Genomic DNA, 21,445 nt, shown 5'->3' with positions numbered 1-21,445 from the left:
TGTAACTAGGCCTGGTATGCACAGGAGCCCCCCTGCTAGCCAGAGGCCAGGGTGTTTGAACAGCTGCCCAGTGAACCAGAGTGGGCATCTGATCTACGCATGAAACACTGGATATTCGTGGCAGATGAATTGTTATAACCCTGGCCTGGCATAAACCTGGCATAGAAACAAAGTCCCTGTGCCTTCATAGTGCTTCAGCACTAAGAGTTGGGTGGAAAAGTGTGGGGCATGACAGGCTTTGTGCTGAATCTCCCTTTTGGAATATCTTGAGTGCTGAATCAAGAAGCATAAATAAGGAACAAAATAAAAGGTTGCTGGCTGACTTTGGTCTTCATGTGACCCCATAGGCTTTAATAAACCATAGCTTTTTTCAACCCATCATGGAAAAAACACACTTCTGGTTTTGGCTTTTAGATGAGCTGTTTCCTGCCCTTTATGGCTTCCTTCTGGTTTGGATTCAGAAACAACGCTGAGAGCAAATAGAACAACCCACTGGGCTGCTGGTGACAGGGATCTGTAATGGCATTTTATTTCTGGTTAATTTGTGACCTGCACTATTGTAGCTGAGCAGGCAATATTCCTCTTAAAGTGCTAACATCAACCATCCTTTTCAGAGCTTCTTCTCTTTTTGTTTCTCTCTGCCCTTAAGACCATGCTCTCCATCACTTTAACAGTCTTGAGCTGTTCTTGTTGCCACGTGAGCAGGCGATCAATTTTTCCTTTCTACAGCAGTAGATTATCTGTGATGTGATGCTCTCATTGGGTGGTCTGTGTGCATCTGCTCTTCACCAATGTGCATGAAAGCTTTGGATGTGAAATGGGATGTGGCCATTCTGTGTGAGAGTGGCTGAGGTGGGGCTGTAATGCCACTTCACAGCTGGACAAGCAGTGGCACAGATGACTCCTTTCACTAGAGCCCTGGAGCTCAGCTGGTGTCTGTAATGTAGCTCCAGTCCCCACCTTCCCTGCAAGCTTCCCTCTTGCAAGTCTGTCTGCATTTTGAAGCCCTCTTCAGAGCTGTACCTCTTTAGAAGAGTAATGAGGTTGAAAGCGAGATACTGGGCTGTGCAACTCAGTTCAGGCCCATCCATTTGTCAGGGAAATGGTTTTCCAGTGCTGCATTCCGGTAGGAAGTGTCAACCCTGATAAATAGGCTTGAGCTTCCTTACTTCTTCATTTTCCCTAGAGCTTAGTTTCTAGAAAGACATGTTGTTATGTAAAATATTGGAGATAGTCACCAGGGACCAACCTGGAGTGGAGACAGGGTAGAAATATTTTAATTTTGAAGCTGGCTGGATAAACAGTTAAATGAACAAACACTTTCTTTTATTTTATAGAGACTTTAAAAAAAAAAAGAAAGGAAGGGAACCAAGACTCATACACTGAAGTGTCTGGGAGGGAACATCCTTTCAGATGTTTGGTGTGTTGGAGATAAAGGCAGCCTCCCTTTAATCAGTGGCCTTTTTTCCAAGTGCTTTTTTAAAGCAGTGCAGCCAGTCAGTCTGGGTTTCTGGGTTTCTTATTTCTGGGCACTGGCTGAAATAGCTCTTCCTGCTGGAATCAAAATCGGAAATGGCCTGAGCAACACATGCTGAACAAGAGGAAGAAGGGGAGTGGCTTGTTGGCTGGAAATTTGGTAGTTCTGTTTATCTGTTCAGTAGCTGAGAAATAATTACTTTTCAAGTATTCACAATTTGGCTACTGGGACCTTTCATTGTCTTGTTATCCATGGAAGTATGATGATGGTAACAAGAGGTGTTCTCCTCATAAGATTTTAGTTGTAATAGAATTTGTGACTAATACTGTTATGAAACCATTTTTTTCATCAATACCACTTTCATTGAGAGAGTTGCCTTGAATCTGCATTGGATCTATTAGTCTGAACAAGGATTTTTACATGCTTGGTGGATAGAAGGAAGGCAGTCAGGTGACAGCCACACATGGGTTATGGCTGGACATGCTTTAGCCCCAGTCACATTGGTTTGCAATGTCACACTGGTCATCTATGGTATTTAAGTGTTATCCAATCATTCCTGAGCTCCATTGATGGAATTTTAAATTAATTAACTTTAGAACCAAGCGCCGCTTGAATAGTTTTTTTCATACAATATCAGCCTGCATTCAAAAGAGTTAAGAGTTTTATTTTCAAGATCATAAGTTATGTTGATGCTTTTGAATCTTTCAGTCTGCATTGAATAATTACAAAAGGGCTCATTCTCTTTAATTTTTGTGGGAGTAAATTTTTCCTAATGCCTATTTGCTGGGGAGTAGCCAAAGGATCTAAATCTTGACTATGGCTTAAATTTTGTTTTTTCAGTTGAGCGGAGGGAAGAAAAGGGTGTCTCCAGAGGGCAGACTGAAGTGACCAGCCTGTCTTAAATGTGAATGATGAGGTCTTCCTTAATGCTTTGCCCTGGCAGTCTGGGTACTTTTATATTTGTTTTGGGATGGTCAGTATCTCCAGACTAGCAGTAGTTCTCAAGGGTGGTGATGTTTTCCAGAGGGACAAACTTCAGTTGAAGAACAATTATAATAATGAAGCTTTGTGAATAGCTGTTCTTTTCTATACCTGAGAGAGCCACTTTTGTGCCTGGAGAAATCACTAAGGATTTGAGCAAAAAGGACTGAAGACTAAATCTAGCTTGTCTGGAGATCAAATGCTCCACTAGAGTCAGTATTAAAAATAGTTTGGGGAGCTAAAATGATCTTTGGTGCCTACAGCAATGAACTACATGAAATAATCCTGCTCAAGTCCTGGGACATCAGAGGCTTACTTTGAGCTGACCTCCTGTTAAAGGACTTGAAACGACAGCCCTTGCAATTCAGCCTGTCCAACTTGATTAGATTTTATCTGGAGTTTGATTGAATTTGTGAACAAGATTATGAAAAGCAACATGACTGTCAATGAGGTGAACAGTCTTTGAGGGGAAATTCTCTAGTATCCCAGAGGGTAGTGCTTTTAAGTTCAGTTATGAATATTAGAATTCCTTGATTAAGTTAGTTGCAGGTTTTAATAAGGCATCCTTGCTGCTGTGCATCAGTTTAACACCAAATTTGTGTGGTGTTTGCTTCCATCTTAAGTATCCTGAAAGGGAAGGGTCTTCTTCCCATCTTAGCTGTTACCAAACTGGTCTTAGAGCCTCTGGGATCTTATTATTTTAGGGAAAAGCTTTGATCATCAAGCACAGCAGCAGAAATAGCCTTGCTTGTTAGTGTGGAGCTGTGTCCGCTGTGCTTCACTGCTCCAGCAGGTCAGATGGGAGATGATGACCTCTGGATAGTTCACCTAAACAACACATCTTGGTATTTGTGTAGTGGATATCAAAGTCAGTCTCACTTGAGGACATAGGGATTTACAGCCTTTTTTTTGTAGGAGGAGAAGAAAATACAGGAAAACCTGGATATCTTCCCTCTGTGGATGGGGTAAATGACAGGTTTTGGAAGTAGCTGTGCTACCTACTGTTTCGTTTTCCTGGCTGTTCTAGTAAGAGAGGCATTGTCTCCAGCTCAGAGACCACACCAGTGATGTGGTGGGTGAGTGATTGCTTGAGCCCACGGAGAGCCACACTGCCCATCACTTTCCATGGTGGCGTTGTTGGTTTTTTTCTGTTGCTAAATGTTCAGCTGTGATGTTGAAGAAGAGAAAGAAAGAAAAAAGTCTGACACCTTCATATGTAGCGGCAGCTGTTAATGAGGGAAGTAGTACTTTGTCAAAACTGGGGAGATCTCACTTATTAAAACTATGCTTTTTACCTCTTTTTCTCTTGTTGAAGTAAAAGTAAGTTGATTCAGAAATAACAGTAATTTATAAGCTTAAGAACTGTGCCCATATGAATGATTACAGTCCTTTCTGGCTACTGCCAAGTAATAAAGAAATCTAATATTTAGCTGTCTGCTTATCAAATGTCTTTACAAGTAGTTTTGCTAAAAGCAACCAAGAGCAGATGTGACAGATTTTGAAATGAATTTGCACATAGTCCCTAAAAACTTCTAAATTGTTTTAGTACTGAGTAGACTGGCAGGATCTACTCCCCTCTGACAAGAAGGTGTGTGAAGGTGCTTTATTTCTTGGAGCTTTTCCCTGTTTGAAACAACCATAGCAGCAATGGGTGTGGGTATGTTTGCGTACAGGAAATCTGTGGGTTTTGTCTTTAAGATATTAAATCTGCTCTTCGTTCTATCCCCAACAGAGCTGGCAGCATGGATTGCTTCAGGGCCTCCCGTTTCAGTGCAGAGTTGGGTTGTCAGGAGCCAAGCTTATCTATTTGACTTCATGCTAGTGCTTCTCATCTGCCTCAGTGCTGTTTGATCAGCTGAGGGGCAGGCAATTCAGGGCAGGCAGTGACACAAAACACAGTTGTTTCTGCAGTGGTTTGGCTTTTGGTTTATAAATAGTGGGAAGCAGGTAGGTGTTCCTGGCTGCATAAACAACTGATTAAGTCCAGTTGTGTAATGGCAGAAAGGGAGAGGTGCTGCTGCTTTCCCCCTGCTACCTCAGTGAGTGGGGCAAGCTCAGAGTGAGCGCTGTGGGACTTCACTGTCTGAGAAGATGCACCTGATCAATAGTGACTGCTCAGAAGATGAGTTTCTCCTGCACATACTGGGAAGTAGGGCAGAGGAGCTGATTCCATTATTGGCTCTGAGCGTTCCTGGAAGATAGTGACTTGGGGTCTGGATGGAGAGAATTTGAGACCTTTCTTGTGCTAGAGCCTGCAAATCATTGCATTCAGGTTCTGTGTCTTAGATTAATTTTTGCTTCGATCTAATGGGGATTTGGTTTCGGTCGTTGTGCAAGAGGGGAGCTGTAACAAGCTCTCCTGCTGTGAGCTGTGGTGTTCAGGCAGCAGAACTAGCTTTGCTCCTTTACATCCATAGTTGGCTTCATGACCTGCTCTGTGGCTGTGGTGGTGGTGAGCCCAACAGCTGGATCAGTCGCTTTCCCACATGATGCCAGTTTCTGTACTCTCTCCTGCTTGTTCCACGAGAATTTTGATCTTCTGTTGTAAAGTTTGGTGTGGTCTGGAACTCTGGGATTGGAGCCCTTTCATAGGGAAGCTGAGGCTGGGTAGCTTTCTCTGTAGAGACCACTTCCTCCCTCACTTTCCTAAATTAATGGAGTGAAACACCTACAGAAGCAGCACTTGTGCTGTGTAGTGCTGCCTTTGAGGAGCATTAATCCCTTCTGGGTGTCAGCACTTCTCTGAGCTGTGTCAGGCACAAGCACATCTGCACATCTCACCCCTTCCCCTCCACCTCTTCCTTATTTCTGCAGTTCTGCCTTCCCGCTTGTCAAGGAAAACCTGAGCTGTGGACGAAGATAGAGCAAGTTCTTGTTGTGATAACTTGGTGTGGCTGCTCATTTGTTTAACCAAGGTCCTGTCTCCTTTGGCTGTCTCCCTGAGTGACCTCGGCTGGGGACAGGCGATCAATACTGGGATGAGCTGGGCAGGATGAGCTGGAGCGGCGGCAGTGCTGGCCGGGCCGGGCTGTGGGGATGCGGAGGAGGGGTTGAGCAGGGAGCGCTCATGCGAGCTGGCAGCCTCCCACCTCCCGGGCTCGTTGCTGTGCAGCTCTGGAAGGCAGCATCCAATGGGATGCAGGAGCATCCATGCACTTGGGCTTACCGAATAACTCCTGAGGTGCCTTGTTTTCAGTCTGAAGCATGTAACTTCTCTATTGCTGCTTTTTCCCGTTCCCTACCTTTCCTCTTCTCTCCCCTCAGCTGTCTCATTGTATTGTTTTGAGGAATAACATGCACGCTGTTGAGTCTCTCTCAGACTCCGATGGTGCTTGCTGTGTTTCTCACGCCCACAGAGCGACTGCCAGATGTGGGGGAGATCTGTCACCTCTTGGTGCTTGGTGACCGTATCAGGTGGCATGGGTCATGCAGCTGCAGGCAAACCCGAGCTCTGAAGGCTTGTGCTTTGCCCAGCCCTGTAACCAAGCTGAAAGTAGCCCTAAAATGGGGTCATCAGCCATTTCAAATGCATGGACTCTCTTCCAGTTGTGTGCCAGCATAAATGCTGTGTAACTGCCTCATGGCTTGGGGGCCCCAGTGCAGGAGAGGTGCTGATGAGCTGGAGCATGTGTAGGGGAGGGCCACTGAGATGGTCAGAGCCTGACCTGCAAAGGGAGGCTGGGAGACTTGGGACCCTTCAGCCTGGAGTGGAGAAGGAGAAATGACAGATCTGTGAGCAGTCTTTGCATAACTGAAGGGAGGGACTTGGAGAAGGTGGTTCCAGGCTCTTCTCAGAGGTGCCCAGCTAAAGGACAAGCAACAACAACTTCAAGCTGAAATGGAAAATGGAATGTGGGTGCAGTCGCTTATGAGCTTTTTTTCTTCATAGTGCTGGAGCAGGGGCTGAGGGAAGCTTTGGGAACTTGAGCGTTAGAGACACTCAAAACTTGCCTGGGCAAGACTCTGAGCAACCCCATCTATTAAATTAGCCCTCCTTTAAGCAGCAGGTTGCACTACAGTGACCTCCAGAGGTCTTTTCCAGCCTATTGTTTTCTACTATTGTATGGAATCTGTGGAATTGAGGTTTGTCTCTGAAATCTCAGTGACATGTTGACACAGCAGCAGTAACATGCTGACATAGTGGAGTGGATGCTATAAAGCTGGAGCTTTAAATGTGGACATTTAACATTTATGGGAATTAACTTTTCAGAACTCTGTGGTGCTTATTTTTGAGTTACTGGGAAAGGAGCTGAAATAACCATGAATGCTGCTTTCCGCCTTCTCCGTGGGGTGCTGAGTTAAGGCTGAATGGTGCTTTATTTTCCCAGGTACTCCCTCCTGCCCTGTTAGTGTGATCTCTATTTTAAAAGTATGCCTTACATTCATGTATTGTCCATACAGTCCTTTCAGAGGAGTCAAGGCTAACATTAAAGACACAGTCATTCTTATTTTCTCTTTATTAAAGTCCAGTAGTGTGCAAGTGGGTTACAATCTAACTGTAATGAAAAGCTAATCACCAGCCTTCTCCACCCTCTGGGATCCCAGGAGGTTACTGGAACAGCACACTGCCCCAGTTTCTCTTCCTCATGTGTGTGATGATTGCATTTTATAGTTTTGTTTGGTATTTTAAGCATGACTCTTGATAAGCTAGTTTGATAGTTGGCTGTTATGTCTAGGACCAGCATTTGACAGATGACTTCAGAGGGGGAAAGCAACTTAAGTAGCTTAATAGGATTTAGCTCTGTCTACACTGTCCTGCCAGAGCACGTTATAAACCACTTTAGTGGGATTCCTTCTTTAAATATAGCCATGACATAAGTGCAAGCAGAACCTCTAAGAGAATTCTGGCAACTTTCCTGAAAAATCAATCTCTGTGGTTCAGAAGAATTGCTGAATGAATGAATATCAGTGCAGGAACTCGAGGAATTCTACCAGCACTGATCTCATGAGCAGTATAAGAGGATCTCTGAAGGCAGGCTGTGTGTGTATTAAATTACCTATAAAATGCATTGATTTCTAGTGGATATGATGTGTACGTCCTGGGAAAGCAAAGCAACTAATGAAAAATCCTATTAGGACACAGTGGGGCAAACACCTCCTCCTTTTAACTGATGTAACCTCTATTTACAGCCAAATAGCCCTGTGTCCTACGTATTCCCAAACTTGGTAGTAAAGGAAGCTAAAAGTGAGGTGTATTTGTCTTTAAACAGTCGATATAAACCAAGTACTTTACATTTTTTTAGGCCAGTGGTCCATGACAGCTTTCAGCTTTGCAGGCAAACCCTAAGAGAGTTAAACAGCTTTGAAACAGTTGAAAGGAGACAGATTCCCCTCTTCCCCCAACCCCGTGGGGAAATGAAGAAACTGCAAGAAGAGCTGCTCAGAACCAGAGCCAGAGAGTGAGATTGATGCCCTCCGTGAATATGTGTTGGGGCAACAGATTTGGCTTGTAACTGCAAGGGTTCTATTCTATAAGTGCATCTGCTGTTAGCTGAGCCCCTGTTCACTCAGGAGTGGCATTCAGGAGGTGAATTTAAAAAGCGTGTGCTCCCCTTTTATCAGGATGACTTTGGGGAGCATAAGCAGAGGGGTGAGGCAGTGACCACTCACCAGAATGCTGCTCTTGAGGGGGAGCTTGACCCTGGTTGCTGAGAGGACCATCTGCAGCTCTGCACTGCCGGTGGGGAGAGCTGCAAAGAAAACTCCCTACTCAGATTGCATTTCCCTTCAGGAGTAGCAGCCTGAGAAGGCCCTAATCCCTTCTCACATTTGGCGAGGAGTCTGCAGTTGGCCTTTCTTAGCTCCCTAGCCTCCCTTGCACAGGCTGAGGAGAAGTGGTTAATGATGCTCCCAGTGTTGTCAGTGGTGCAGAAACACGGGCTCCAGCTGTGACTGTGGTGGGTCTTGGCTAGCTTGGATAGTTTTTTTGATCTGCTTCCTCCATTAGTCCCTCTATGGTATTTTTTTTTCATGGGTTTGAAGGTTCTCAATAGTGAATATTGGTAGTCTTTGTCCCAGAGGGGTTTTTGAGAGCTTTTTTTCTTCTTTAAAGAAAGAAAAGGAGAAAAGGCAACTCAACCCCAAAATAAAACTAAGGAAGACTTGATATGGAAATGTTTCCTGCACATGAAGGAGCCTCTTTTATGGGAAGGAAAGGTACAGTTTTAAGTTGAAGGAAGAGATTTCCTCCCTTTCTTTCCCCTGTTGGTTTTTTTTTTTTTAATTATTTCTTTTTTTAAACTCTGACTGCAGTAGTCTTGAAAGAGGCAGTTTGGAGTGAATTTATGGTGAGAAGCATGGCACTTGTTTGTCTCTGGCAGTTAAATGGCACGTTTGCATTGTTTGTGCAAGGAGGTCAGTGCAGGTCCACAGTCAATAGATGGGTCAGAGGTCTCTGTTCTCCCTTCCCCAACTTATAGAAGCTGTCCCTATGGGATATTGCCCCTTCCCAGCTCTTCATGGCCTCTCCACATGACCGACATACTGCATTAAAGCTGGCTTCAAATACAAATTATTTTAAGGAAGATGTCATGTGGGCTGCTGGCTGTTGCACAGTGGGCTGTGACTTTCTGAAGATGTAGGGCAGTGTGCCTTTGATTTTGTTCTTTATCCCCTCCCAGAGGTCAGTCCTCGGGGCAGCCAGACCAGTGTCATTTGCTAATGTAATCAGGAGTGCTGCTTCTCTCACCCTGTAGTAGGCTTACGGTGTATTACAAACTGCACTAGGATTTTGCTGTGTAAACAGCCTTTTGACCTGCTTCACTTGCGTAGACAAATGCCAGTGAAGCTGGGTAGGGTAAATATTATGGAAACTCAGTGCTCTGGTGTTTTCCTGTTGGTTATTTTCATGTTGTTCCAAAACGTCTTACTCCTTGTTCTGAAGATTGGGCTGTTTGCAACCTGAAGTCAAACTGGATGTGGATCTCCCTGTCAAAGACACCTGAGTACACCAAAATGATCCATTGCCACCACTGACACATAAATGCAGAAGCCCAATTATTGCTACTTACCTTCCTGTCTATTCAGTGCTAATAAAAGCAGTTTATGAAGCCATTTGCAGTGGGTTTGTAATCTTGGCTAGAAAATATCTCTTTTCCTTCTAATTAATTTAAATTTTTTTTTTTTTTTAAACTCGGGTGCCTCCAAATGCTGAAGTGTGTGCTAAAGCTTCTCACTTAGACATTTTCCTAATAGCTGCAGTTTAGAAAAAGACCTCTTCATTGTGCTAATGATATGGAACAAGTTGTACACATTAAAAAAAGGCAACATTAAGTTGCCTTTCAAGTCTAACATTAGTAACAATTTGATGTTAAGAGTTTCCATTCCAATTTGGGTTCTTTCTGTTATTCTGTATAACTTTTGTGGTTCAGTGCAGCAAATGTTATGCTCAAGTTTATAGCATGCAGCTGTAGTTGCTCAGTGCCAAAACTCTCAAGACATAAATGGGATTAAAATGGTGCCTGAAGACAAACCAGCAAGTTCAAAATAATGCAAAATAATGGCAGAAGGGAGCAGAACCACGTTATCTACAGCAGTCATGCTCATGGAAACACTGCCATCCCTGTGATGGGATGGGCTAGCCCTGTTGATGGGTTGGGGAAAGTTTCCACGACTGGGACAAGTATTTGTTTTCTGTTCCACTTTGGGGTGGCTCTGCTCATTTCTGTGCTCTTTCCTCTCCTTCCCCAGTGCCTTGTTTATCCTCCCCCCAACAGAAATAGCAAAATACTGGTGACTGGTGTGTGCAGCTTGCAGTGACCTCCCCGCCAGGACATCAGAGCTGAGGATTGGGCTCAGTGTCTTCAAACTCCATAGTGGCTGATCAGTTCAGATTTGGTTGGCTGGTTTAAGAAGAGATGATTAAGAAGATCAGGAAGTTGCTGTGAGCCTAAATACTGCATTTAATCTGAACTGGTGCCATGTCTGCTGCAAAGGACAGAGTTCTGCAGAAGAACAGGAGACTTGTAGATGGTGCTTCCTCTACTGGAAGGCCCAATCTTTGTGGGGAATTCTTAAAATTCACAGGAGTGGGATGAACACTTGGGTTTGAAACCCAAATCTAATAAGGAACAGCAATATCTGAAGAACAGCTAACGTGGAGTAAAGCACAGACTCTGTACAGCTGGGGTCTTGGAAGAAAATCCTTGAGGCTGCTCTGTGCCAGAGCATGAATGGCCATCATAGATTAAAAAAAGCAGTGTCCCAGCACTTGGCTTGATAGAGTGTAAGGACAGGCACTTAGGAGAGATCATGTTTTTCCCCTCTAAATGAAGTGTATTGTCTCTGAGAGTGCATGTTGTAGGAGGGGGAAGGGAAAAAAGGATGGAAATTGGATTAAATCACTGGGCTTCAGGCCTAAGTGTTTCCTGCTTTTTTTTTTTTTTTTTTTTTTTTCTTTTCTAAAACACAGCAGTGCTGCCTCACTCACGTGCTGGGCTCTGCAAGTGTGCCCAGGTCCCTGCCTGCAGGCAGTACCACATCTTGCCTTCAGGGAGTTCGAGGCTTGCATGAGCATAGCTGAGCTCCTGCTGGAGGGCTGGAGCTGGGGAATTGTCTTGGCATGGGAATTTATACAGCACTTGAGCACGAACCAGGTAATACAGGCAGTGCTTGCTTAGCCCTGAGTTGTAGAAGCATTAAATTCATGCTCCCTTTATAGCATAGGGTTTCTTTCCATTATCCAGTTTGCTGGAAATTTTCCTTGTGAGGAGCCTGTGTCTTAAGACATTCATGGATTGATACAGTTTTCTAACCAAGGAAATCGAGTGGCTTCTAAAAGACCTCAAGTAGAGGAGCCACTGTTGGGTGGGAATGTGTGAGCTAATCTGATGTGAGAATGGAATGTCTGGTGGAATTGTGTGGATCTGCCACGGGTGAGCTGGGCAAGCTGAGTGTGGATGTGAATGGTGCAGGATACCTGCCAAATTCCTCGAGCTACCCTTTTGGTGCCCTTCACCTCAATATCCCAAATAATTATCTGATTCTTGCCTTTTAACAAAGTTAACTAATGGCTGTAACTTTGTCCAGCTGGGAATGCTAGGAAGAAATAACCTTCTAAAGCTGCAGGCCTGTTCCCATGAGGATTCCTTACATGTTTTGCTGGTCTGGGATTTGGGGCAAAGACCTGCATGAACACCGATGCATCCGTGGTGGTGGGTTTTTTTTAGAGTCCTGCAAGGGAATTTGCAGAATCCCCAGAAAGGAAATTGGCCTTTTCAGTGAGAATGCTCATTTGACAAGCTGCCAGTTCTGAGCTAAGCCTCATTTAATAAAGATTTAGTCTGTGGGGACCTGTCAGTGGAAACTGAATTTGGTGAGAGTGTCTCATTCTTTTCATTGCTGTAGTGCACAGAGGCTTTCAGCCAGCATTATGGAGAAACTAGGGATAAGAACATCCAATTTAGAGGACCCCCTTACCTCTGGGAATGTTTCCTTGCTGTGTAAGATGGAGATTGCTGAGTTGGTAACAACTCAGGGAATAAATGGATTGTTATTTGACTTCAACCCAATAGGACTCCAGTGTTCACTGCTGATTAGCACAGCTTAGATCTGCATTAATGGGCAGGAGAAAATATGCAACCCAATTGTTAAGCAAATCCTTTCTACTCTGTGCTTTCCATCTCTCTTTGGTGTGTGATATGAGCTGCTCTGATGAATTCTAGCATCTACCCACATGGAACCTGTGGAAGTTGAGGTGTGCAGACATACCTGAGCTATGTGCTATTCAACCACAGCTCTCAAAATCATGGCAGTGATTATATTGAGTTGATTGCTGCAATAAGCCAAGGATCAGCAAGTTGTGTCTTTTTGGCCTCTATTTTGCCATATTGTCCTGCAAATTGGACCAAATATAAAGGCAATATTGAAAGTCTTTAATTATGAAATAAGGGATCACAATGTTAGTATGGAGGAAATTGTGATGAATTTTTAATCAACCTAGCCTTGTTCTTGGTTTTGCTTACACTTGAGAAATTAATCTGAATTAACTGGAGGAATAAATTCAAAACAGGTTAGTTAAACCACTTTAAATGCACTAAAGTGAATTAAACTACACTGAATTAAGGCCGTTCTAGTTAAACTGCATTAAAACCTTGTGTGAACACTCATTTGTAATTAAAGTGGCTTTAGTTCACAGCTTTAATACCAAATAACTGTGTAATGCCCATGCCTATGTAGAGTGTTGAGGAAACTGGCCTGCTCATGTAACCAACTTGGTAAATGGAATTGAGTGATGGAGTCATGCTAGGAGAGGTTTTAGCTGCAGATCTGTTTTTATTCTAATCTGTCTTCTGTATTGTCTTAAGGTGTTTAAAAAAAAAAAAAAACAAACAGAAAAAAGCATGACACAATCCTTGGCATTTCCTGCTTTCTGAAAAGGGAAGCCAATACCCAAAAAAAGCTGAAGGCGAAGTGTTGGCCTATATTGCTTGCTCCAGTGTGGACTTGCCCTAAATATATCTGTAATCTACTGCCGTCCCTTACCAGTGTGCTTTCTCTGGGAGATGTCTGTAGGAGATGAGATGGTGGAACCCGTTCTCTGTTTCCATGGTGCTCTTCCCTGTTGCAGATGGATCCCTCATGGAAGAGAATTCATCCCACTACCGTGGGAAAAGCCTCTTCCACAGCACATTTCCTGCCCAGCCTTGCTCCTCCACAGTGCTGAGCACAGTAATTGGCCTGGGAAGGCCTGTCCCCCGTGAGGAGATAGGGATGGTTTAGTGCTGACATCAGCAGTGGTTTCCGCATCCTCCCCCCACATCACATTGGCCAATACAGGGTTGGCTGTGTTCCCTACCCTTCTGTAGGGGCTGTGGGATGAGTGACATCCTGAGACACTCAAGTATCTCAACAAATGCCTCGTACAGCATTTTTTAAGTACTGAAAATCAAGTCTCTGAACACACAGCATGTTCAGAGCAAGTTGATGAGGAGGTCAGAGTGTTCCTTGTATTGCCAGCATTAAAAAAAAAAAATCAGTTAGTTTAGTAGGAGATAGCTGCTTATCATGTGTGAGTACAGAAGCTTTTTAGAGAGATGTCCTGAAGTCTGGAAGAAAAAAAAAAAAAAAAAAAAGAAAGTGGTGTAGGAAGTAGTGTAGGCATCACACTATCCCACAGCAGTTTCTTTTCTTGCTAAGATGATTTCCGTCCTTCATGGAATAAATAGAGATGAGTGCTCCTTTGGCAGCAGCCCAAGTTGCTTCATTTGTTCTTCTGGGTGAACGTTTTTCTCTTCCCACACTCCTTTAACCTCTTCTCTCTGTTTTATTATCACTGTCTCAAGTCGCTGCATGGAAATACAGAAAGAATACTAGCTGCAGATTCAATGGGGAGCTTTCTTTTGGCAAAAGCTAGCTTTAAGGTAAACTGTTCTCAATCTGGCAATGATTAAGACAGCTGTGTTCTTGAGGTGCTCAAAAGCTGTAGCTCTTTTGTTCTGTGGGCTGAAATGATGAAGTTTTAAGATGGAATACCTTTCAAATCATTGATGGAAGATTAAAAGTGAAACTGCAGTGCTTCTCAGGAACCACCTGAAGGCTTTGGCTTTGCTCTCAAGTTTCTTAAGAAGTTTTAGTAGAGTTTCTAACTAGTAGTAAAATAGCAATTGTCTATTCCATGTGAAGAGGTTCTCACTATTCCCTACTGCTCTTAGTGCAGTCAAGGTTTAAAGAGTGTGGTAATTGGAAGTTGGATAAATTGAGATTGGTAAAACTTGTACTTGAACACCTGGATTGTTTTGAGCCCTTGTGTATTCAGCATTAACTTCTTAAACCTAGTCTGCTGCCAGCTCTTTTTGTGCCAAATAATCTTCATGGCAGAGGGGACATGGTGGTGTGAAGAAAGGTCCCTAAGCCAATACTCTTCTGTAAAGTCAGGTGATGAGCAAACAACATTTATTGCAGTGGTATAAACCTTGACATTTAACATTAATGCAACGCAGAGTTTACCTCCTGCACTGTGGTGCCTTGTGGCTTTATTTAGGCTTTCCCCCTTTCTAAGGAAATAAATACATCTTGTGTATCCCTTTTCTTATGTTCTTATGTAGATCTCTTTTCTTTGTGACTTCGTCTGTTGGATGGGATGAAGTATCCTCCTGTAAGTGCAGTTTCAGCAGCTAAAATTACCCTTCCAGGAGCACAGTCCATAGATACATGCAGGTAACTAGGGGTGTGGATCACCCTTTGGAACTTGCAAGCTGAAAGCAGCTGTTTCACATGGGGATTTTTCATCCAGCAGACAAGGCTGTATCTTGGTTTATTTGATCCCCAGTGACATAAGGCAGGGTCTTGGAGAGCAGGGATTGAGCAAACTGAAGGCTCATCTCCCTATAAGTCCTTAGGAATGATATCAACACCATACCACGTGGAAGAGCTGACCAGCCCCTGGGTAGCTTTGTGGGGAATGTTTTTGCTGTGCTCTTTGTTTCCCCTTTCTGTACATGAGGATCTAGATGTTTTCTGCCCCTTTTTTGGCATCTTACTCCCATGGAGCTGGTAAGTACCACGAATCCCAGCAGCCACGCTGGAGCTGAGAGAGGCTGTTAACACTGCAGCACCATCCCTGCTCAACACCGAGTGCTTTCAGGTCCTGTGGTGCCTTTCCAGGCTCGAAGTGCTCCTGTGGTTACTTCCCTGTGTGCAGCTTTTATTTTGAAAGTGCTTTCTGACACTGTAGCTTCGTCTCCTGCCAGTCTGGCAGATATCACTTGGATTTACTCTCGTTTTCAGGGACTGCTCTGTCTCTACTTCTGCCATTAGTGTCAGTGCAGTGGTAAAATGCTGTTCCTCCAAGTTGTCTCCATTTTCCTGTAAGGGCAGTTCATGCATCATTTGCTATAAAGGTTCTGATAGCTCAGCAAATGTTCAAAGACGAATTGATGCTCTTTTGTGGCAAAAGGCCCAGTGCATAATTTTACATTTACTTGGGAATAATGTGGCCTTGGATAACCGAGTCCCAGATTTACTGTTGCAGGATAGAATGTCTAAGGGTTTATCCAGCCTCAACCCCCCTATTTTAAATACTGTAGTTTAATCCTGACAAGCAGGCAGAGGACTATCTTTGGCTGTGACCAGGCTTTCACTGCCAGCTAGTCCCTGGGTCCTAAACTCACTCATCAGTCAGAAAGATTAATAACTGCTCTGCTGGATGATTTCACTTGTTGTCATGGCACATATCCACTAATGGAAAACAAATATTCTCTGGAAAATGAAATGCAGATTGTGGTATAGTGGCCAGATAAGTCCTTTTGGGCAGATGCAAATTTAAAGCATGTATTAGGTGTCCCTTCAAAGCCAGGACTTCAGGTTGCTTGCTGGTTGGCAATCTAATATTCATTTTTCCTTTTTTTTTTTTTTTTTTTTTTTTTTTAAGTGTTTCCTTTCAATGGGGGTGGTTCTCCTACATCTGGAGCTGCAGTGTGCATTTTTTGCTGATAAAAGATTTTCTGGGAGGATGTTTTCAGCTGAGTTTGTCTTTCCAGCAGTAATGCCTTTTAGCATGTGCAGGAGGGTTGAGGGTGTGAAGAAAGAAGTGCAGGCGAGCAGGGCAGGAAAGCTTTGCCTTACAGCAGCCTGACATGTATAAAAAATAAAGAGTATCCCTGAGGAGCTTTGGTATGCCAAATGTGTTAGTTGAATTAGCATCGAGTGCTCATGCATGGCAAGGCTTCAGAAGTGGGGGAATGTGGGGCTCCAAGTGCAGCTTCCCTCTCAGAGGCCCCTTTCTGCTCAGGAACTCAAGCAGCACTCACACCATCTGGAGAAAGCATGGGAAAGGGGGATTGGGCTTTTTCCCTTCCACCCCCACTCCTCGCTGGTAGAGATCCCAGAGTTCCCTTTGCACAACGGGACTGAGTTTCTGCTCTTTAGTTTGGGAAAGCAGCACCTGTGAGCTCCCCCCATCCCAGGGTGCTTAGTGGGCTTTGGGAGGGCTTCTAAAGGCTGGGAAAGCCAAGAGCAAGTGGCTACGTGGAGTATCTGTGGTGCAGCACTTGGGTTTAACTGGTGTGGACCTTGTTATGTATGGCTGACATTTCTTGGCTGGGAAGGGCCTTGTGTGGCTTGTTTGCCAGGATAATCACTCAGCAGGGAGTACCTATGGAGCAGAGCAGGGGAAAGAGGGGAAAGAAAAGCCTACAAAGAGCAAGTTCCTACCAGACTCTGTTAGAAATAGCCACCAGTTGTGAAAGTTCTTTACTTCAACCTCAGCGTTCTTTGTTGTATTCCTTTTGATCAGCAGGAAGTTATTGTTTCAATCAGGAGGAAGCATATAAATGTTCTTTAAGGAATTTCTGCATGGGGAGGAAAAGAGATACTGATTTGAAAACCCAGACCTTTGTTCTAGGTTAGCTGATACAGATCTGTGTCTGCATTCCCAATATTGGGGCAGCAGTAAGTAACTTGGAACCTTTCCAGATATTTAAAGAATTTCTAGTAAGTTGGCATTTGTCACCACTAGGAAGGATTTATCAAAAAATCCTTATGGATAAAATTGTATCCTTTTGCTTGATTCGTGCAGGTGGGAAAATGTGGCTAGAAATGGTGTTGGAATGGATTTATTTTTTAAAATTTTATTTAACAAAATTGGTTTGCATTTTTTGATTTTAACCAGGATTTTTTTGAATAAAAAGAGATTGAAAGGGAGTTAAACACTTACAACTTCCCTTTCCTCCAGGAACATGGCTAGAAATAGGTATAATTCACACTAACTCAGCTTGTGACTGCTTCAAGTGTGTCTGTAGCATTCAAGTTTGTTGTACCTATATAAGTGGATGGTGTATGGAGGGGTTTAGCATTTATTCTGGGTCTACCTTGAACAGAAGCATTGCATGGAGATTAATTTTTTAAAAAATCAATCTCATGCATGTATAATAAATTCCACCCCCTTTCAAACCCACTCATGCACTTGGATTTCCAATGAATAAGCCTCTATATTTATTCATGAAGATTAAAAAACTGTACAGATAGAGGCAGCTGGCTGAACTATTTTTTTTATTATTTTTGTTCTCTAAATCTGCTGACCTGTGATCAGTAGTAAAGAGGAAACCCTCTGATTAACTTAGGCTGTTTGCAGGCTGGGACAGACAAAATGGCTCAGCTATTTACTGCTGAGCGACTGAATGTGGTTTCATTGAGTGGGACGGAGCAAGGGGGATGAAAAAAATCGCCTGTTTATATTTTAAAAATATGCCAAACCCACAAAATGACTTGTTTTCAAGGTATGCCTTGCAGAGCCTTCAAACAGCCGGGCCCTGGCTGACCTCCCCTGCTGTGGGCAGCTGTGACACCCGTCTCTGTTCCCCGCAGGCCCTGCTGCTGTTGGGTGGCATCGCTCTCTCCTGCCTGGCTCTGGACCTGCTCTTCCTCCTGTTCTACTCCTTCTGGCTTTGCTGCCGCCACCGCAAGAGCGAGGAGCACCTCAATGCTGACTGCTGCTGCACGGCCTGGTGCGTCATCATCGCCACCCTCGTGTGCAGGTACGGCCCAGCCCAAGGGCATCGTCCCCGTTCTCTGGGGCACCCTGTCTCACGTCCTCACACTTCAAATGCTCTGTCTCTAGTTTGTGACTATTGGCAATAATGCCTCTTTCCATTTGATGTATGTATGTTTTGAAATATCTGTAATATATTTCCTTCCTTTCTACCACTTGCAGAGCTGCCTGGTGGTTTGAGCAGTGTGAAAAGGAATAGCTAATGTCCTGCTCTTTGATACTTCTCAAGTGATAAATCAAGGACCCTCTGTCCTTGGGAGCTTATTGCTTAAACAGGATGGATACAGCTGAAATATTTATCAGGTCTAAATGCAGATTTCTCAGAATCTGGTGTCCAAAAAGAATCACTGTGTGGGAGAGTAGATTAGGAAGAAAGAGACATAGATGATTCTTTTGGATTTGGAAGGATTGGTATTCGACTGGAGGGAGCATTCAGATTTTGTAGCCTGTGTAAGACACTGCTGCATTTTGTTATCTGTACTAATGTGCCATCTCCAAGGGCTGCTAATAATGGTGCTGGGGTCAGCAGTGTTTCCTGTTATGACTGAGCAATAGAAGCTTTTGGAGGTGAGGTGGAAAGAAGGATTGCTGAAAAACAAGAAAAAACCCAGTAATTAGTGGAGAATGGGTGCAGGAGAATTTAAAAGGAGATCATTTCCTCAAAAGTGAATGATGGGGCATCTAAAAGCAGGGACAGGTTTGCAGACATGCAAGCAAGGAAGCAGCCTTTGATCTTGTTTTGACTTGGGGAGAATGAGTACTCGGGATGTGTGCCCTATATTGAGCACTTTCCAATTTGTGTTTCTTTCCAATTCCAAACATCATCTACTCTTGCCCAAGACTCCAGATGGTCTCAGCTGCTTTGTGGGTCTGGCAGGTCTGGGGGCAGTCCCCTAGTCAGAGAGGAGGGAGCAATGAGATGATGGTATCTGTCAGTGCCTTGTGGTTTACTTTTTGCGTTAGCCTGCCGATAGGTGGTGGGTGGGGTGTGTGATCCCTCGGGAGGTGAGGTGTTCCTTGAAGGCCAGGCTGGGCTGCTCGGGAGCCAGACTGTGCTGCTGATGCACTTGTGTATTTGCTCTTTCGAGGCACTCACTTAGGAGAACAGCAAAGCATTGAAGTGTTGGAACAAACAGTGCAGAGCAGACATTCTGTGGTGAGTTTAGCAGCTGGGGGTGGATTTGCCTGTAGAAGCAGGGGCTGAGGAGGAGACCTTGTGTACCAGCCAGTATTGCTGTGTTTGCAAAGAGCTCTTCCATGCTTTACTGATTGCAAGTAGGCAAACCACAGAACAACTTGCAAAGAAGAAATCTCAGCCTCATTCACCATTATTTTAGTGATCATAAGAGCTTCAACTGCATCCATTCCAATCCACTGAGAGAGCTGTGGTCCTAACCCTTTCTTACAGAAGCTCTGGCTGATGCTATTTATAGTTGTGCTGCTGCTACAGGCCCTTGTTGGCTATGGTTATGCAGCAAATGTGACCGAGGCAGCTGCTGCCTTGTGGTAGTTGTGTTTGGTTTTGATTGTAGAAAGGGTGGAAGGAGGTATTCTGCACTTCTCCAGAGCATGTGTGAGATAATTTAAAATTGGAAGGGCAGCATATAAATTCTGATAAGCTTGATGTCAAACCCACAAGCTGGAAAGCTGCTTAGGCTTCCTCAAAATCTGAACCGCTGGTTCTCATCCTTGGTGTACGCTTTGTTTCTGCAAGTGTTAAATGCAGAAAACTAAGGTTCATAACATAGGGTTCTATCTGAATCTACCGTGACATTGAATGACCATTTTTCTTGACTTTTTAAATTAGTTGTTTTATTTCCTCTCTGAAATCAGCATGCTTGAGCAAGAGCAGGTTGGTCCCATCGTGGTGAGGAAGGTGCTGTCCAAGTGCTGCTGCTCTCCTGCAGAGCAGAGGTTGATTTTCTGCCTCTCTACAGCAGCTGGGTGCCACAGTGCCCTCAAATCAGCATCTCTTGGCACTCTGGGCTCAGTGTGTGCCTGGGAATGCAGATACAGCTCCTGACAAGCCAACTCCAACTGTTGGTATCTACCTGTGACTTCCTGATAGCACAGATTAAAGATTAGCCCACCGGATATATCCTATCCTATCCCAGCTGTGTGTCACACGTAACGGGAGAGCCAGGAGAGCAGCAGCTGCCCTAATGGGGTATAAGGCTGTTCTGAAAGGAGCCTGACCTGGGGGGGCAGTTTTGTGACACTGTTTGGGTGCTGAAGCGGCAAGAGATTCCAACCAGCAGCAGGTCTGGTCAGTCTGAGTACTTGGAAGTGGACTATTGTCTTCCTAGCTGAGAGCTAGTTAACTCTGGTTAAGTCCAGCTGTGCCTAGAACATGCTTCTCTCTAGGTTTCCTCAGTCCCAGGGGGCTGTTTGGGCTTGGAATCCTGCTGTGGGCTTGGAATCCCTGTTTCCTGATGACTCAAAACAGGGAGAATGCTGAGCCAGCAGAGACATAACTGGTTAATAGGAGCTCTCTGACAAAATGTCTCTAATGAGTCTTCCCAGTTGCTCTAGACACAAAGCTGCAGGAATGCTTAGCCTAGATTGTTCCATGAACACTTACTTCAGTTCTAGTCCTTACCAATTTTGATTGGTTTCTGTGTATGGGGAGTTGTCTTATAAAGCACTTCATCCACTGGTTAGGCGACCCTAACACTCCCAGAAGGGAGCTCAGCTCCGAAGGTGGGGAGAAAGCTTTGTGGAGAGGGTATCAGAAAGAAATGGGTGCAAATAAATGCTGAAAACTTGCTTTATCAAGTGCCAGTAATAGCAGTTTCCCCTGGTGCGAAAGTGCAAGGTGGTAATTAGACAGACAAATTAACATTCCTCCTGAGAACTTGGAAGTCTAAAAAGGGCTCTTCTTATGAAGTTCCTGTAATTAAAGATGACTTGGTGTAGTTAGATTATTCGTTTCTAAGTATGTGATGTGAATGGCTAGTGCTCATCTTTTCAGACTGGTTACTGGGTACCCCAGAGGGTCACAGTGGTATTACAGTAGGAGGATCTCATCACCAGAAGGCACATATATCCTCTCTATGTCAGATTAATGCTCTGATGTTCATCATGTGTAAATGCAGAAAACATTTTTTTGGTTTTTTGCAGGTCATGCTGCAAGCAAATCCAGAATTACACTTGATTTGTCTTTTCTGGTTCTTTATCCAGGTGTCTAAAGCCCATGTGATTCTTGCATACACACAGTGGGAAAGCTGCTCTCCAGACTTGAATTTCTTGAGTCTTGCTGAAAAGTGATGCTGAAGTATGTGGACAGCCTTCAGGAGTTTAAATCACACTGTTGTATTTGTAGGAAACGATAGAAATCCTGGCGTGCACCTCTTCCATCTCACTTGTGTAACTCTTCAAAGAGCTGGTTGTGTACTGTGTCCTGTGTGTGTGTGTGCACTGGTGGTGATAGCTTTAAGCTCAGAAGTGCAGTGTTTTCTTGACTTAAATAAGTGGGTTCCCTAAAACTTGCCAAAATTGAG

The 21,445-nt window shown here is 44.1% G+C and overlaps 1 protein-coding gene across 3 annotated transcripts in view; it reads left to right on the top strand.

Moving 5' to 3' along the window:
* TTYH3 (tweety family member 3) overlaps positions 1-21,445 on the top strand; it is a 74,319-nt gene that overhangs the window by 19,562 nt on the left and 33,312 nt on the right. For all 3 annotated transcript variants that reach the window (XM_048320533.1, XM_048320532.1, XM_048320531.1), the window contains exon 2: positions 17,762-17,931. In XM_048320533.1, the coding sequence (XP_048176490.1) occupies positions 17,762-17,931 (170 nt within the window). The remainder of the gene's footprint in view (positions 1-17,761; positions 17,932-21,445) is intronic.

This window comes from Corvus hawaiiensis, chromosome 16 (genome assembly GCF_020740725.1).
Source record: "Corvus hawaiiensis isolate bCorHaw1 chromosome 16, bCorHaw1.pri.cur, whole genome shotgun sequence".
NCBI classification, from domain to species: domain Eukaryota; kingdom Metazoa; phylum Chordata; class Aves; order Passeriformes; family Corvidae; genus Corvus; species Corvus hawaiiensis.
The sequence above is the reverse complement of the archived record's forward strand: the minus strand, read 5'-3'. Positions and strand labels throughout refer to the sequence as shown.